Source organism: Mastigoproctus giganteus, chromosome 4, assembly GCF_048544385.1.
Source record: "Mastigoproctus giganteus isolate SK-2022 chromosome 4, ASM4854438v1, whole genome shotgun sequence".
Classification (NCBI taxonomy): domain Eukaryota; kingdom Metazoa; phylum Arthropoda; class Arachnida; order Uropygi; family Thelyphonidae; genus Mastigoproctus; species Mastigoproctus giganteus.
The window spans coordinates 84,932,318-84,951,855 of NC_143578.1; the positions used below are offsets into that span (position 1 = coordinate 84,932,318).

Below are 19,538 nucleotides of genomic sequence, written 5' to 3' on the forward strand. Positions count from 1 at the left end.
AAGCTACTAAAAGTTTCATACCTATTAAGAAATATTGTTCAAGGTTTAGGCCTAAATGGTTGTCAAATGAACTAATGAGACTCGTAACAGAGAAGAAAAATGCATGGGATGCATATAAATTATCAAGCGACTCAGAAGCCTATGGCAGATATAAGTTAATCTGTAATCAGGTCACAAAGGAGGTTCGGCAGGCGAAAGCAGATTACGAGAAATCCTTGGCAAAAGATGCTAAGAAAAACAGCAAGGATTTCTTTACTTATATAAACTCTAAAAAGAAGGGGTGAATCTGATTGGTCCACTTGACATCGATGGTTCGACTGTTGATGATCCTGCTCAGATAGCAAACAAACTGAATGAGTATTTTGCATCTACATTCACAGGTGAGGAATTATTAAGGTTTGAAAATGGCAGAAGGTTATCAAATTGTAGCAGGGTGCTTAATGATCTTGTAATAACTGAGAGCAAAGTGGAAGAGAAATTGTTGAAGTTAAACGTAAGAAAAGCACCTGGGGTGGATGGGATCTATCCAGTTATATTAAAGGAGGCGGCAAGGCAACTAAGCAAACCCTTAGCCATAATTATGAGAGCATCCTTGGACTCAGGGGAGGTCCCCACCGACTGGAGATTTGCAAATGTATCCCCAATTCACAAAGGGGGATCGAAGGGTGACACGAGTAATTACAGACCAGTTAGTTTAACTTCTGTTCCGGGTAAAATAATGGAGTCGCTGGTTAAAGATGCATTGCAGGATCATCTAGACAAGACTGCAGCAATAATTCAGACACAGCATGGGTTTGTTAAGGGAAAGTCTTGTCTGACAAATTTGATAGGATATTATGATGTGGTTACAAAGGAACTGGATGCAAAAAACAATTTTGATATCATATATTTGGATTTCAGGAAAGCTTTTGACACTGTTGCGCATGGAAGACTATTGTATAAATTGGAGCAGAATGGTATTAAGGGTAAGTTGCTACAATGGATAAAAGGATGGTTAAGTGCGAGAAGACAGAGGGTGGTAACCAATGGGTGCTGCTCTTCTTGGACTAATGTTATTAGTGGAGTCCCACAGGGTTCGGTGTTAGGTCCACTGTTGTTTTGTATATTTATCAATGATATTGATGAAGGTATATCAGGCTTAATGTCGAAGTTTGCAGATGATACAAAGGTTGGCAGGGTTGTTAATGACAGTAATGGCAGTCTGCTACTGCAACAGGATCTAGATAATTTTGGCAGATGGGCTAAGAAGTGGCAACTGAAGTTTAACCTTGACAAATGCAAAGTACTGCATATGGGTAGAAATAACCCCAGAGAAACGTACCAACTGTGTGGTACTACACTTAAGGTGGTAGAAAATGAAAAAGTCCTGGGAGTAATTGTGCAGTCAGATATGAAGTTCTCTGAGCAATGCAGACAGGCTGCCAGGGCAGGTCATGGGGTTTTGTCAATGATATATAGGAATTTTGCTAGCAGGGAAAAGGAGGTGATTATCCCCCTGTATAAGGCAATGGTCAGGCCACGCCTTGAGTACTGCGTACAGGTCTGGAGACCTCATTTTAGGAAGGATGTAGATTTACTTGAGCGGGTACAGAGAAGGGCAACAAGATTGGTGAGGGGAATGAAGGGATCCTCTTACCAAGAGAGGCTTAAGTTCTGCAAATTGCAGTGGCTGGAGACTAGGCACCTGCGCGGTGATCTGATTGAGGTATATAAGGCCTTGAATGGATTGAGCACGCTGAATTCTGATGGGATCCTTCCACTTGTTCAGATTACGAACCTAAGGGGGCATAAATTCAAATTAAGAAAAGACAGATGTAGAATAGATGTGCGGGAATTTGCCTTTAGCCAGCGGGTGGTTAATTGCTGGAACAAACTTCCATCTCTCGTTGTGGAAGTTGATAGCTTGAATAAATTTAAGGAGGAACTGGACAGGCATTTGGAGGGAATGGTGTGATTTTTTTTTTTTTTTTTGGCTGATGCGGCATAAGCTCATACATTTGCTTTCTTGCATCACATGCCACTATTACTACTACTACTACCATGTGACATTTCTAACAGCGAAGTTCGTAACATGAACATATGGAAACATGACATGCACGGCGCGGCACTCGTGCCAGATGTTTCCGTACGTTCAGGAGATCAGGTGACACTGGGCGGAGTCAGCACCGTCAATCAGTGCCGTGCCGGCAAGTATAGAGAGGGTGCACCATATACTAAATGCCAGCCATTAATTTAATTTTATTATTATTTTTTTTTGTTGCATTTTGGAAAATCTAGAGATTTTCTGGTGATTTTATTTACCGTTGTATGGTGCCAGTTCATCGTGGTCACAGACACACAGAGTAGTAACATATCTTAATTTTCTATGGCAGCGAGTATGATCATAGTTACGAGTTGGCAACCGTGGGTAGTAATTTTACCTCAGTTTTGTTGAGTGTTTGATGCAGTCATGTGTGCTGTGAGTAACGCAGTAAATTATAAATGAAGTTATTTTTTTCATTTCCAGTGATGGCAGCTTTTATTGGACTTAAACATTCTTTGCCCTTTGTAAATACTTCAAAATGGTTGCTTAATTGTACTGTTCTGAATACGGTCAACAAATTATTTCATCCTTCAGTGATCCATTATAGTACTTTTTCATTTTTTACTTTGCCAGTGAGAGAGAAGGTGCTGAAGTGGTTACAGCACTATGAAGACTTTATGGGCTTAACAGAAGTTAAAAAATCGCAGAACAAAGTTCTTCAGGTAAGAGAAAGAGGGAGATCATTGCCGCACAGAAGTGGGGGTGGAACTCCAGATCTTGAGTACTCCCTCCATATATCGACTAAAAGACAGGGAGAAGGGAGTAATTGGCAGGTGCCACTCACTGCTTTCCCCACCCCCTAGCCTAGGTTGACATGCCTAGGGTGTTTATCTCCTACTTGCCGCTGTTTTATTATTATTATTAGCCATATGGTGCAAGGAAGCCTGTGGCTTATGCTGCCCCGGCCAAAAAAAAAAAAAAATTTCCGAGTTACTACCCTCAGAGAGAGAGCGAGAAGTAGAAAGGAATTATCAGGAAAGAGAATGATGACTCTAGCTCAGGACCCTGGGTGTGCCAAGCCCATACTCACCAGATGTGAGCCCCTGGGGTTTCAAATCCGGAACTCGTTTTTCTATTTTAAAACAGCGGGACGGGGGATACACACCCTATCATGGATACCCCTCCGTACTTCGACAGGAAGACAGGAGTGATGGCAGGTGCCAGTTAGTAAAAAAAAAAGGTTAATTTGCCCATTGGGTAAACATTCACATAAGGGTACAGCCCCCAAAAATGGCGGCGAGAAGAGGGGAAAAGCAATGATTAACGAGTTGTGACTCCGCCCAATCACTGCATATCCCCTCTTCTCCTCAACTGCATGTTACAGGCAGATGTCACATGACATAACAATACGGCGGAGCTGAAAATGAAGAAAAAGGAACTGGAAAATTGCAGTTATTTTTAAAATAAAGTAACAAGAATGTATGTTATTCGGGAATTACAATATGTCACATGACATCACAAAATCGGAGCTGAAATGAAAAGAAAAGGCAAAATTGCAATTTTTTTAAAAACAAGTAACAAAAATTCCCACCACATGCAATCACTGATTCTTCTTGCCGGTACATTACTAGATGATTTCGTGAGCGTTAACAATGGGAACTGCTGATGCACATGAACAACAGAAATGCTTTTTTTTTTTAAATTTGGTTGAGGCTGCGGACCCCTAACCCTAATTTTTGTTTTCATTTTTTTGTGATTACTACATTATTTCACGAGCTAAAGACGAAGAACTAAGACAAGTAAAAAAAAATTAACCATGTACAACCACTGATAACTAGAAGAATTTACGATCATTAATATTGAAAATTGCCGATGCATATCAACAGAAATGCTAAAGAGACAGAGAAAACCATCACCTCATCAGTGGAATTATATTTTCTAAACAACCCAACATTTTCGCACTGATTTGCTCCATTGGGTTGAACTGAGGAACAATAACGAAGACAAATGAATAAATTTCCAGGAAAAATAACAAAGGCAAATGAATAAATCACCCAGTAGAAGAGACACCCGCACCCAACCAAGGCAAACCAAAAAGTAAATCACAAGCAATTGAATATGCATATGGGGGAAATTATGTATCAGTTGACATTTTATTTTTTTTTCTGGGGGTTACTGCCTCAGCCCCCTGCTTCTGTGAGGATTCTGCCCCTACACCCCAGTATTATTCAGCCTTTTCCAAAACCAAACAACTTTTCTTTTTTTGTTTTTAATTATGCATTTTTAATTACGCATCCAAATAATCGGCCAATCAAATATTAACACCAAGTGACATTCTGAACAGCGAAGTTCAGAACCACTATGTGGTTCCGGCGTGGTCTGGAGATCACGTGATCCTTTCCTGGAACGTACGGGAAGAAGAGAGGGGAAACTGTGTGTGCAGTCTCTCCCTGTCAATCACTGCCATATTGTCGAGAGTTGGTACTCAGTCAGGACTTTGTATACTTAACTGAATGTAGACTGCCCATTGCTTCAAATAATTTCTCCAACTTTTCATAAATTTATTCAAACTAGCCACCTCCTGAATACTAAATTTATTCCAGTAATTAATTACTCAATTGATTATTCGGCCAATATTCAGTGAAGGGTGCACCCTCCAGACTGTCAGCAATATGGCAGTGATTCACCCAAGGAGACTCTGCCCACCCACTTTTTCCCTCCTCTTGTCCTGAGATACATGACAGTTTCCTGGTGGGTTATGAACTTTGCTGCTCGGAATGTCACATGGTGTTAAAATTTCTTTGTTTTGATGTTTGTATCTTTTTTTTTTTTTTTTATGAAAACCCCAAACATGAAAGGTATCAAAACCTATAGTACTTAGTACCGTGCATGGGTTGAAGGAGAAGTATGGGGCAATGGGATGCTGGAAACTTTGCTCTAGGGACTAAACATGGGTTTCACCACTTCAAGCCTCCAATAAGCAAAGTGGTGGTATTTCACCGGTTGATGGCTAATTAGGAATGCGTAATTAAAAAGAAAAGTTCATAATAAGAGTTTATAAGAATAGGAGTTTGAGTTCATGTCTATTTGGAGAGAGAGAGAGAGAGAGGCAGTGATAAATCACCAATTTATGGATACACATCCTTCGGTGAGAAAGAGGAAGAAGGCAGGTGAAGGCACCACCCACTCACTGCTTTCCCCTTCTCCTCCTTGTCTGCATTATTCAGATGGATATCATGTGACATCACAATATGTTGGAGCTGAAATGAAGAAAAAGAAATGGCAATAGTGAGCAAAAAATAGGTGAATATAAATGGAAATTTTTTAAAACAAGTACACCAGACACAACCACAGATATTCTCGCCCATACATTACTAGATGATTTTGAGTGCATTAGCAATGAAAATTGCTCATGCATGTCTACAAAAATGCCTTTTTTTTTTTTTTCATTTTTCTGGGGCTGTTGCCCCCACATCCCTGCTACTATCAAGAGAATCTTATACTGACAACTAATACAATAACAACAAAACAATCAATTCATCAAAAAACTGCTCTAATACAAAGAAAACTCACCTCATCCATCCTACACTTCACAAACTCCATTCAGTTACAGCCTTACATCTATCCTTTTCCAAACCACACAACATTTTCACAGTCACTTGCTCCATTCAACACTGAATAACAAATAAAATGACATGGAATTTTGATGGCAGCAGAGCAAATATCTATGAATAGCATGACGGCTATAACTAAATAATAACGGAGAGCACAATAACGACTAAACAAACCAAATGATAATTTTGCATATACCACTAAAATCAGAAGCGAATTTGCATCCAGTCAAAGGCAAATTATGCATTCACAGTAATCACCCAATCACAGAACTCAACCGGACTATCACTCTGTTCTTTGGCTACACCCAGAATGTGGTGACAAGGTGTACCCATAAAATGGATATTAGCCGAGCCAGCAGTTTATATTTTTCTTTGTTTCAGGTGTGACCAAGGTAAATGAGCATGTAACTTATCCTGTTGTGCTAGTATCCCAACGGGTTTAGTAGTTTGTTCCAGAAGCTGCAATTTTCTCATTTAATATGAACCATTACATTACAAGTAATGCCTAAAATTTCATTTGGAATTGCATGGTTTATTCTATAGAAAGACCTTTATATGTCACATGGATGTTGAGAGGCAGGACTGTAGCTAGAGCCTGCAGAGCAGTGAAGAACACTGTTCTGCAGGTGCCTAAAGCATGAATTGCTGCCGGGAGATCAGTTTAGCTTATAGTTTTATTAGAGAAGCCCTGTGGAACCAGGCTCTGCATGCAAAGGAAACAATCTGAACGAATAACACATTGTAACAAAGAAGCAATGTTTTCTGTTCATCCTCACTGAGTATGAGTAATTCTCATATTAGCAGCTGTAAATGTCTTGATTTTTATAATAAGATTGTTAATGTGTGGAGTGAAACTTAGTCGATCATTCAGGAGGACGCGTAAGTATTTTAGCTGCAGAACTAATGGAATTTGTTTACCTTCAATTTTGATATTTTGTGGTCTTCTATGGTCACATTTACCTTGGAACCATCATTTTTGTTTTGACTAGGAGTATACGTGGTTTGTTATGACTCACCCAATATACCAGATTAGGAAGTGTGTTGTTGGCTCTCTGCCCAAGATCTAGGCGAGACTTGCCAGGAAAGAATACTATGTCATCAGCATAGGTGAAGTGATAGAATCTTTTGGTACACTGTTCCAAAAGAGGGGCCCCCAAACTGAGTCCTGGGGTCTTCCTCGAGAAACAATCGTGAGCGATGTTGCTGTTTAGATACAACCTGGATAGACCTAGAGTAGACTACCGATTATTTGTGGACGCTTTAAGCGAGTTTGCAGATTAACTGACAAAGAAAAAAATTTTCATTTAAATATCTTAAAATAGTCAATACAGTACCTGTTTACAATAATTTATTTTTAGGTTATACTCCAGAACGTGGGGACACCTCTGTACTTCGGTGGGGAAGAAGGCAGAAGTTGGCCGGCGAAGGCACTCTCCTCGCCTGCACATTACAGGTGGATGCCACATGACATCACAATACGTTAGAGCTGAAATGAAGAAAAAGAAACGGCAATGTGGAGCAAAAAATTGGTAATAGAAATGCAGTTTTTTTTTTTAAACAAATAACAAAAATTAACACCAGACACAACCACTAATACTTCGCACTCATACATTACTAGATGATGGTGTGCACATTAACAATGAGAATGCTCATGCACATCAACAGAAATGCTTTTTTTTTTTTTTTCTGGGGCTGCTGCCCTCACACTAATACAATAACTGCAAAAATGATCATATCATCAAAAAACAACTGTAATACAAAAAAACCTCACCTCATCAGTCCTGGCATGCCAACTGGTACACTTCACTCCCAGAAAACCACGCTCCCTTTTGTACAGACCTTTTAACACAATGAAAATCGGCCCCTTTCTTTCTCAGACCAGCTCAAAACCATCCATAATATCCTTTCACGTGACCAGTTTCATCAAACATCTACACTGAAAATACTTTTATTTTGAAGCTATTAAATTTGCATTCATTCACCATTCAATTACAGCCTTATCCGCCCTTTTCCAAACTATACAACATTTTTGCAGTCACTCACTCCAATGGGGTTGAACACGGAATAACAAAAAAAAAAAAAAAAAAAAAAAATAGCCAGGTGGGAAGGAGCAGCAGTGCGTAGCACACGCTTCTTGACTGGGGTTCGAGCCCGTCACCACCAAATACGGAGGATGCGGAAAGATCAGGGAATGACCACCGCATATCCTGGAGCAATATGGCCATAGTTGCTAATGCTCCTAAAAACTAAATAACAACAACAACAACAACAAAAAAAAAAAAAAAAAAGGCAATGAATAAGTGATTACAGCAGCAGAGAAAAATATCCGAGAGCAGCACGACGGCAATGGCTAAACAGCAATCGAGCGCAGTTACCAAGAGCACAATAACGACTGAACAACATGAATAAACTACTTAATTACTTAAACAACTAATTACATAACAAGTACAGATTACTGTTGAAAAAAAGCCATGAATTAGGGTTGAATTTGAAAGTGTCTGCAATTCTGCCCAGACATGATAGGAGGGTGAATACGATGAGAGCCTTGTCGATCAATTTGGCATTGGAAAGATTATGCAAGACTCAAGAGGTAGAATTTTTTTCAGCCTGATCTGTACTTGTTAACAGGAGAGACTGCTTCTATAGGGATGGGATACACTTAAATAGAAAGGTTGCAAAAATATTTGCTGATGCTATCGAGACAGTGGTTCGGTGGGTTGAAAAACTGATAGCTTGGGGCTAGCAGTTTTTCAACCCACAAGGACTAATGGAGGACTAATAGATTAAAAGTAGCCACTGGCACAGGTGAAAGTGATTCTTGCACTGCTTCTATTGGATGAGCAGCAGGCTGGAAAACAAGATGCAGGGTAGTTATTATTATTATTATTATTATTATTAGCCATATGATGCAAGGAAGCCTGAGGCTTATGCTGCACCAGCCAAAAAAAAAAAAAAAATTCCGCATTACCCTGAGAGAGAGAGAGAGGGAGGGAGGGAGAGAGAAAGTAGAAGGGAATCACCAAGAAAGAGAAGAATAATGATATCCAGCTGAGGACCCCTGGGTTTGCCAAGCCCATACTCACCAGATGTGAGCCCCTGGGGTTAGTTCAGAGACTGCTGGGAGTCATTGCGGTACAAGTAAACACATGGGTTGTGTTAGGGTAGCTAAGAAAAGGAACACGTGCATGTATACTTGCATATACACCAATGCTAGGAGTTTGGTAAATAAATTTGATGAATTTGAGGTGTTGCTCAAAACATCAAAGGCAGATATTGTTGGGATATCAGAGACGTGGTGTAACATAGATATAAGGAATGCAGAACTGGAATTTGGGGAGTATAATGTGTACTGGAAGGATAGACAAGATAGGAAGGGAGGAGGGGTTATGCTATTAGTTAAGAAACACATAAAATCCAAGGAAGTGAAGCCAGTCAACATCGCTGGACAGTGCAGTATCGAGTTAGTTTGGTGTGACATAAACATTGGGAGATCAAAATTGAGAGTAGGAATATGTTATAGGCCTAATGACTCTGATGAGTATAATAAGAAAATGTACAGGGAAATAGTGAGCCAGTAAATCAGAGAGTCTTATAATGGGAGATTTTAATTTCTCAGATATTGACTGGAATTTGTGGGTTGGTCACTCACACACTAGCAAGGCTTTTGTGGATTTATTGGATGATTGTTTTCTATATCAGCATTTTCGAGAGTCAAATAGAGGGAATAATACTTTTGATCTGATTATCAGTAGTGATTCTTCATGCATTAAGAATCTGTAGATAAAAGGAACCACTAGATGGCAGTGATCACAGTGTGCCGAAGTGGGATTTACTCTAAGAGGTAACTACCATCAGGGGTAAAGGGAAGGGTTTTTGCATTCATTAAGGTGACTATGGCAGTCTGAGACAGTATTTAAATTCTATATGGTGGGACCACCTGATGATGTTACCAACAGCAAATTCAAAATGGGAAGCATTCAAAGAATTAATCTTGGAAGCTACTAGGCTTTACATACCAACTATTGTTATTTATTGTTGTTATTTTGGTTTTTAGGAGCATTAGCAACTAAGGCCATATTGCTCCGGGGATGTGCGGTGGTCATTCCCTGACCTTTCCGCATCCTCCGTATTTGGTGGTGACGGGCTCGAACCCCGGTCTAATCAAGAAGCGTGTGCTACACACTGGTGCTCCTTCCCACCTGGCTACGGAGGCACCACATACCAACTAAGAAATATTGTTCAAAGTTTAGGCCTAAATGGATGTCAGATGAACTAATGAGACATATGGCAGGGAAGAAAAATGCATGGGATACATATAAATTAATGGGTGACATGGAAGCTTATGATAGATATAAGCGGATCTGTAACGAAGTTACAAAGGAGATTAAGCAGGCAAAGGCAGGGAGGGGAATGCCAGAGGTGAGTTAAACTCTGGCAGTGAGCTAGATGATTTTGTAATAACTGAGAGGAAAGTGGAGAGAAATTGTTGAAGATAAACATAAAAAAAGCACCCAGGGTGGATGGGATCTATCCAGTTTTATTAAAGGAGGCAGCAAAGGAAGTAAACAAACCTTTAGTCATAATTATGAGAGCTTCTTTGGACTCAGGGGAGGTACCCATGGACTGGAGATATGCAAATGTGAACCCAATTCACAAAGGAGGATCAAAGGGCGACACAAGTAATTATAGACATGTTAGTTTAACTTCTGTTCCAGGAAAATTAATGGAGGCACTGGTTAAAGAAACACTGCAGGATCATCTAGACTTCAGTTTAACCCCAGGGACTCACATCTGGTGAGTATGAGCTTGGCACACCCAGTGTCCTGAGCTGGATATCATTCTTCTCTTTCTTGGTGATCCCTTCTATTTTCTCCTCTCTCTCTCTCTCTCTCTCTCTCTTGGGGTAATTCATAAATTTTGTTTTTGTTTGGTGCAGCATAAGCCTCAGGCTTCCTTGCACCATATAGCCAATAATAATAATAATAATAATATAGCTCGGACACAGCATAGTTTTGTTAAGGGTAAGTCTTGCCTGACCAATTTAATTGGATGCTATGATGTGGTCACAAAGGAACTGGATGCAGGGAATAACTTTGATATCATTTACATATTTGGATCTTAGAAAGGCTTTTGATACTGTTGCACATGGAAGACTGCTGAACAAATTGGAGCCGTGTGGCAAATTGCTGCTGTGGATAAAGGGATGGTGAGTGGGAGAAGACAGAGTGGTAATCAATGGACACTGCTCATTGTGGAATAATATTATTAGTGGAGTCCTTCAGGGTTCAGTATTGGGTCCATTGTTGTTTTCTGTATTTATAAATGATATTGATGATGGTATATCAAGCTTAATGTCCAAGTTTGCAGATTATGTGAAGGTTGGCAGGGTTGTTTAGGACACTAATGATAGTACACTGCTGCAACAGAATTTAGAAAAGTTGAGCAGATGGGCTTGAGAGGTGGCAAATGAAGTTTAACATTGACAAATGTAAAGTACTGCATATGGGAAGCAACAACCTCAGAGTAACGTATCAACTCTATGGTATTACAGTGACAGTGGTAGAGAACAAAATGGACCTGGGTGTAATTGTGCAGGCAGATGTGTTCTTTTATGAGCAGTGCAGACGGTCTGCAAGAGTACTCATTGTGTCTTGTCAATGACATACAGGAATTTTTCTATTAGCGATAAGGAGGTGATTATCCCCTTGTATAAGGCAATGGTTAAGCCACACCTTGAGTACTGTATACAGGTCTGGAGGCCTCATTTTAAGAAGGATGTAGAGCTGTTGGAAAGCATACATAGAAGGGCAACAAGATTAGTGAATGGAACAAAGGGATGCTCTTATGAAGAAAGGCTTAAGTTTTGCAAATTACAGTGCCTGCGAGGTGATTTGATTGAGGTGTATAAAGCTTTGAATGGTTTGAGCATGCTCAATGCTGATGGAATTCTTCCTCTTGCTCAAAATAATCACCTGAGAGGGCATAAATTCAAATTGAGGAAAGACAGATGTAGAATAGATGTGCAGACGTTTGCCTTTAGCCAGTGGGTAGTTTGTTGTGGAAGTTGATAGCCTAAATAAATTTAAGGCTGAGCTGGACAGGTATTTGGAACGAACGGATGTGTGAAATGGGAGTGGTTTTTTTTTTTGGCTGCATAAGCTTGCTTCCTTGCATCATATGCCTCTACTAATGCTAAATAATGTAAATGATAAATTTGTATTTCCTGCTAAAATCAGAAATGAATTTGGATCCAATCAAACAATCAGAAAGGCAAATTACACATCCCCCAGTAATCAGCCAATCACAGAACTTGAATGGGCATCACTCTGTTCTTTGGCCATGCCCACAATACAGTCACTAGGGTGCACTCATGTTCTACAGGGATGGGATACACTTAAATAGAAAGGGTGCAAGAATATTTGCTGATGCTATCGAGGCAGTGTTAGGTGGGTCGGAAAACTGCTAGCTTGGGGGGAGACAAAGAGCAATAGATTGACAATAGCCACTGGCAGAGGTGAAAGAGATTGTTGCACTGCTTCTATTAGAATGATCAGAAGCCTGGAAAACAAAATCATGATATTTCAGAGACTGCTGGGAGCCATTGCGGTACAAGTAAACACATGGGTTGTGTTAGGGTAGCTAAGAATAGAAACAGGTGCAGGTATACTTGCGTGTACACCAATGCTAGGAGTTTAGTAAACAAATTTGATGAATTTGAGGTATTGCTCAAAACATCAAAGGCAGATATTGTTGGGATATCAGAGACGTGGTGTCACACAGATATAAGCAATGCAGAACTGGAATTTGGGGAGTACGTCTACAGAAAGGATAGACAGGATAGGAAGGGGGGAGGGGTTATGCTATTAGTTAAGAAACACATAAAAACCAAGGAAGTGAAGCCAGTCGACATCGCTGGACAGTGCAGTGTTGAGTCAGTTTGGTGTGACATAAGCATTGGGAGATCCAAATTGAGAGTAGGAGTGTGCTATAGGCCTAATGACTCTGATGAGTATAATAAGAAACTGTACAGGGAAATAGAGTGGGCCAGTAAATCAGAGAGTCTTATAATTGGAGATTTTAATTTCCCAGATATTGACTGGAATTTGGGAGCTGGTCACTCACACACTAGCAGGGCTTTTGTGGATTTATTGGATGATTGTTTTCTACATCAGCATGTTCGGGAGGCAACTAGAGGGAGTAATACTCTTGATTTGATTATCAGCAGTGATTCTTCATGCATTAAGAATCTTCAGATAAATGAACCACTTGGTGGCAGTGATCACAGTGTGCTGAAGTGGGATTTACTCAAAGAGGTAACTACCATTAGGGGTAAAGGGAAGGGTTATTGCTTCCGTAAAGGCGACTACGATGGACTGAGACAGTATTTAAATTCTATACAGTGGGACCAACTGATGATGTTACCAACAGCAAATTCAAAATGGGAAGCATTCAAAGAACTTATCTTGGAAACTACTAGGCTTTACATACCAACTAAGAAATATTGTTCAAGGTTTAGGCCAAAATGGATGTCAGATGAACTAATGAGGCATATGGCAGAGAAGAAAAATGCATGGGATACTTACAAATTAACACATGACACAGAAGCCTATGATAGATACAAGTTGATATGCAACCAAGTTACAAAGGAGGTTAGGCAGGCGAAGGCAGATTACGAGAAATCCTTGGCAAGGGATGCAAAGAAAAACAGCAAAGAGTTCTTTACTTATGTAAACTCTAGAAGGAAGGGGATGAATCAGATTGGTTCACTTGATATTGATGGGTCAACTGTTGATGATCCTGCTCAGGTAGTTAACAAACTAAATGAATATTTTGCATCAACATTCACACATGAGGAGTTATTCAACGAGGGGAATGCCAGAGGTGTATTCAACTCTAGCAGTAAGCTACAGAATCTTGAAATAACTGGGAGTAAAGTGGAGGAGAAATTGTTGAAGATAAACACAAGAAAGGCACCCGGGGTGGATGGGATCTATCCAGTTATATTAAAGGAGGCAGCAAAGGAAGTAAGCAAACCCTTAGCCATTATTATGAGAGCTTCCTTGGACTCGCGGGAGGTACCCATAGACTGGAAATATGCAAATGTGACCCCAATTCACAAAGGAGGATCAAAGGCTGACACAAGTAATTATAGACCTGTGAGCTTAACTTCTGTTCCAGGAAAATTAATGGAGGCACTGGTTAAAGAAGCACTGCAGGATCATATAGACAAGACTTCAGTTATAGCTCGGACACAGCATGGTTTTGTTAAGGGGAAGTCTTGCCTGACTAATTTGATTGGATACTATGATGCTGTCACAAAAGAACTGGATGCAGGGAATAGCTTTGATATTATGTACTTGGATCTTAGAAAGGCTTTTGATACTGTTGCACATGGAAGACTGCTACACAAATTGGAGCAATGTGACATTGGAGGCAAATTGCTGCTATGGATAAAGGGGTGGTTGAGGGGGAGAAGACAGAGAGTGGTAATCAATGGACACTGCTCATCGTGGACTAATGTTATTAGTGGAGTCCCTCAGGGCTCAGTGTTGGGTCCATTATCGTTTTCTGTATTTATAAATGATATTGACGATGGTATATCAAGCTTAATGTCCAAGTTTGCAGACGATACAAAGGTTGGCAGGGTTGTCAAGGACACTACTGACACTATGCTGCTACAACAGGATCTGGAAAGGTTGAGCAGATGGGCTGAGAGGTGGCAAATGAAGTTTAACATTGACAAATGTAGAGTACTACACATGGGAAACAGCAACCCCAGAGCAACGTATCAACTCTGTGGTACTACACTGACAGTGGTAGAGAATGAAAGGGACTTGGGGGTGGTTGTGCAGGCAGATATGAAGTTCTCTGAGTAGTGCAGACGGGCTGCAAGAGTAGCTCATGGAGTATTGTCAATGATATACAGGAATTTTTCCAGCAGGGATAAGGAGGTGATTATTCCCTTGTATAAGGCAATGGTCAGGCCACACCTAGAGTACTGTATACAGGTCTGGAGGCCTCATTTCAAGAAGGATGTAGAGCTGCTGGAACGAGTACAGAGAAGGGCAACAAGATTAGTGAATGGAACAAAGGGGTGCTCTTACGAAGAAAGGCTTAAGTTTTGCAAATTACAGTGTCTGGAGACTAGGAACCAGCGGGGTGATCTGATAGAGGTGTATAAAGCCTTGAATGGTTTGAGCATGCTCAATGCTGATGGGATTCTTCCTCTAGCTCAGAATAATCACCTGAGAGGGCATAAATTGAAATTGAGGAAAGACAGATGTAGGATAGACGTGCGGAAATTTGCCTTTAGCCAGCGGGTGGTTGGTTGGTGGAACAGACTTCCATCCCTTGTCGTGGAGGTTGATAGCCTAAATAAGTTTAAGGCTCAGCTGGACAGGTATTTTGAACGAACAGAGGGGTGAAGTGGAAGTGGTTTGTTTTTTTTTTTTTTTTGGCTGATGCTGCATAAGCTTGCTTTCTTGCATGAAATGCCTCTACTAATGCTAATGCTAATGTTTTGGAGATCAGCGTGGTTTTAAATTTGAATGTTTTAAAAATTATATGATGGGAAATTTTTGTAAATTATTTCCCACCAAATGTGACAGCATTAATACAACCAATAGACCAAAACTCTTAAAGAAATTTATAAAAACAAAAAACTTGTTACATAAATTAATCAAGGAAGGTAATTCCTTTCATTTTGGAAACATGATAGTACTGGATGCAATTTATGACATTTCAGTGTTGTGGACATTGATCAAAAGTGCAACATCACAAAAATCGTTTTGGAAAATATTATATGTACCTGCAAAAGATGAACGATTTCTTTGTGACAAGACTAATAAAGATGCATTATCATTTAGGGTAGACTAAAGGTTTTGAAGTTTTAGACAAAGAAGCAGTTGAGTAGTTTAATTCAGATAAAGGTTTAATCTGCACGAAGTTTCGTGTCACAATGAAATAGTACGCAATGTTGTTATGAATGAGAAGCCAAAGAGAAATGTGGGCTGAAAGGACACTGAAGAAAATCTATTGGCAACAAATAAAATCTTGCATAGTACTGCTTTATCTCATGTGGAAGCTCTGCATGACTATGCAGAACAAGAAGACTACATTGTTCGTATGATAATGTTGTACAATTTATATTTTTAAATTTTTTTTCGCTTATTTTGTAGATTATCTGGAGAAATTAATTTCTTCTCCACCTCCCCAGTTAATTGGGAGTCTACCCTATACTGAAAGTTACAGTCGTGAGTAATCATGATTGTTTCTTTGCCTGATCTCAAAGACCTTTTGAGTGAAGTAGGAAAGAGCTAGGTACTGGTTCTCATCAGTGATGAGATGTTCATTACCACGTATGAGTCATCACGAATATACTTCTGTGGCTATAGCAGTAATTGGGTCGGTCAAGTAGAATGTGCCCTCAGTTGTCATCAGCACCACAGGTACATATTGTGTCTTGGGTAAGTAAATCTCTGGAAGCTCATCCAGCATAATTTGATCCCAGGTTCTTTCAATCAGCAGGCGCATGCTGAAGGCACTACATTATCAATGAGGACACTCGTATGTGGGAACCGTGTTCAGCGGTAGGATGGATTTGAGATTTGTACAGATTTGTAGCCCTGAAAGCGAAAGAGAAAGCTGTTTTTTTTTTTTTTTTTTATGCAGATGAGGCAGTATTTGTGATGTGCTTATGCCAAGAGAGATTAGAAGTCAGGATAATCCCAAATAGAGATATGTGATCTTGTCTAGAAATCTGCATGTTGTCAAAAATAAGCATAGGAGCAGAAGAATCTTTTTGCAGGATATAAGACTGGACTGAGGTTTAGAAGGATTGAGATTAACTAAGTTGCAGAATAGATGTATGGAAGTTTGCCTTTAGCCAGCGGGCGGGTGATTGCTGGAATCTGTTGTTGTGGAAGTTGATGGCTTAAATAAATTTAAGGCTGAACTAGACAAACATTTGGAGTGACCAGATAGGTGAAACAGGAAGGAGTTTTTTTTTGGCTGATGCTCTATAAGCTTGCTTTCTTGTGTCATGTGCCTCAACTAAAATGACTTAGTCCCATTGGAGATCAGCATTTAAGGAATTGTTAGTGGATATTTGAGAAGTTGAAGCTGTTTGTGCAGGGCAAGGTTTCTCAAACTGGAAGGAGGAATGAGTGTGCTGTCATTAGCATAACTATTGATAAGATTTCTGGTCGATAGAAGGTCGTTAATATACCAGAGGAAAAGAATGGGAGAAAGAACTGAACCTTGGGGAATAGCAGTATTAGTGGAGAAGAGAGAGAAAGAGAGGCAGGGGCATCTATTGTCTGCAGTGAGCAGATAGAAAACTCTATACCCAATTACAAAAAAACAGTTGGTAAAGCATATTGTAGAAGTTTATTTAGAAGACCTTTATGCCAAACATGATCAAAACTTCTAAAATGTCAAGAGCAACTGCTTCAGTTTCACCAAAATTTCCATTGAATTTGTCCATAGATGGGTATATTACCAGTAGATCAACTAGTATATTAGCTAGGTAAGCTAGTATATGACCAGTGGATCAACAGTGAAAGAATACACATTGTCAATTATTGATCAGATGGATGGTTTTGAGATAGGAGTTGGCAATTAATAGATTTATCTACTACTTTAGAAAGAGAAGGAAGTGCAATTGGACAATAACACTAGCCAACAGAAAATATTTTTTGTCATGCCTCCGCAATGAAAATATATTGATTCTTCAGGAAATAAATGTGCTGATTCTGAAAATCACCATAAAAAGTCTCTATCATGTCTACATCAAAAATGTACCAACGTTTAATGTTAAAATGAAGGAATATATATGTATAATTCACGTTTGTAATACAAGTTTAAAAAAATATATAACTCATTTAATTCGGAAAAAAATATCGTAAATCATTGTGAAATAGTTATATTTCAATTACGTATAATCAATATACCTGTAATTGTCCTTAAAAATGTTTGTTACTAAGGGATTTTCTCTTGTATTCCTGTTTACTTTCCCTCACAAGGAATCAGCAATAATCCCCCAATTACAGGATCCAAGCGACCTTTGTACCGTTTTTCCATTGTGGAAATATCTTGATGAAACTGCTCACCTTGTTCATCACTCATATCTCCCAGATTTTTTGGGGAAAATTTGAGATGGGAATGAAGAAAATTGAATTTTCAACGACATTCGACAGCCCATGTTTTTGTAATACTTGAGTAAATTAGACACCAACATTTCATAGTTTTCCTATTAGCCAAAAAACCATGTACTACCATCTTAAATGATCGCCAAGCTGCCAATTCAACCTCCTTTAACTTTCAACCACATCGTCTTTCAGGAGTTTCCTAATTTGGGGTCCTACAAAAATTCCTTCCTAAGTTTGGAATATATTAAATTAGGGAACACTTCTCAAGTATGCAAATCCGTTACCTTCTTTATCTAGTCCCTTCACAAACTTTTCATCAATTCAAGTTTGATGTGCAGGGGTGGAAGAAGATTGATTTGATTGCACTAAAGGAATATATTTTACGTTATATTGTCCTGGTATGAACTCGTCCTGTTTGTCCCAATGTTGCACAACATAATGTTCTTCTGTCATACAGCTGTCCCATCGCCTCCGTAGCCAGGTGGGCAGGAGCAGCAGTGCAATAGCACACGCTTCTTGATTAGACCGGGGTTGGAGCCTATGACCACCAATACGGAGGATGTGGACAGGTCAGGGAATGACCACTGCATATCCCCGGAGCAATATGGCCTTAGTTGCTAATGCTCCTAAAAACCAAATAACAAAACAAAAAAACAACTGGCCCACAAACACAACAAACAACAATATTTTGTGAAATCCCCCTCTGAAAACCAACAAGCAAACCAATATCTTTGATCACTGCATATGTTCCAACCATAATGCTGGTATTTTGTAACATGTAGAACCTTAGATATGCTTTCATGACTTTCTTTAAGTTCAACTGAATGAAACACAGGAACTGATGGAAATTCATTGCCATTATGAAGAAAAACTGCTTTTAAACTTAATTTTGAGGCATCTCTGAATAAATGCCATTCATGTGGCTTATGCACAACACTTAGTTCTTTCAGAAGTCCAATAATGTCTTTGCAAAAACACATACTGCCCTCTGTAGCAAAATATTTCAAAAACTTTTCGTGCTTTTTTTCAAAACACTGAAATCTTTATTCGTGCTGCGAGTATCTTCTACTGCTGTAACCTAGAACCTAACAGTAAAGTGTGTTCTTTCGGCAAATTGAAGTCTCGAACCAAATCATTCAACTCATCTTGTTTGATTAAATGTACCTCACTACCTGAACTTACTGGCCGATAGTCAACATCTTGTGAAGTGGTAGGAGGGCCGCAGCCTCCTAGCCTTGAGGCACTATTTATGTTTGGAGGATAGATTTACAACCCTGACAATGTTGGCACAGCTTACAAAAATCCTCACCAAAAACGCTAAGTGTGATCTCTTTAAATTGTAAATTGTTGCATAGGAATTTGAACCTAAGAACCATAGGTAGCAGTCTGATTATTATTTATTATTATTATTAGCTACATGGTGAAAATAAGCCCGAGGCTTATGCTGCACCAGCCAAAAAAAAAAAAAAAAAAAAAAATTCCTGAGTGAGAGAGAGAGTCAAAAGTCAAAGGGAATCACCAAGAAAGAGAAGAATGATGATATCCAGCTCAGGACCCTGAGTGTGCCAAGCCCATACTCACCAGATGTGCGTATGGGCTTGGCACACCCAGGGGGTTATGTTTATCACAAGAAAACTGAGGCCAGAATCGATTGCTAAAATTAAGAGAATTAGTTTATATCTGTTAAAATAAATCAGTATGTCACACATTACTGACTAGGTTATGCGAAATTGGCATATTTTGGTAAAACAT

General features: G+C 39.5%; 1 protein-coding gene across 1 annotated transcript in view; it reads left to right on the forward strand.

The window, feature by feature from the left end:
• The first annotated feature begins 2,377 nt into the window (after window positions 1–2,377).
• The window catches only part of LOC150086880 (mitochondrial potassium channel-like), a 69,108-nt gene continuing 51,947 nt past the window's right edge, over window positions 2,378–19,538 (forward strand). Inside the window, exon 1 of the mRNA XM_090372308.1 lies at window positions 2,378–2,745. Coding sequence (XP_090228434.1) covers window positions 2,509–2,745 — 237 coding nt within the window. The 5' untranslated portion in view covers window positions 2,378–2,508. The remainder of the gene's footprint in view (window positions 2,746–19,538) is intronic.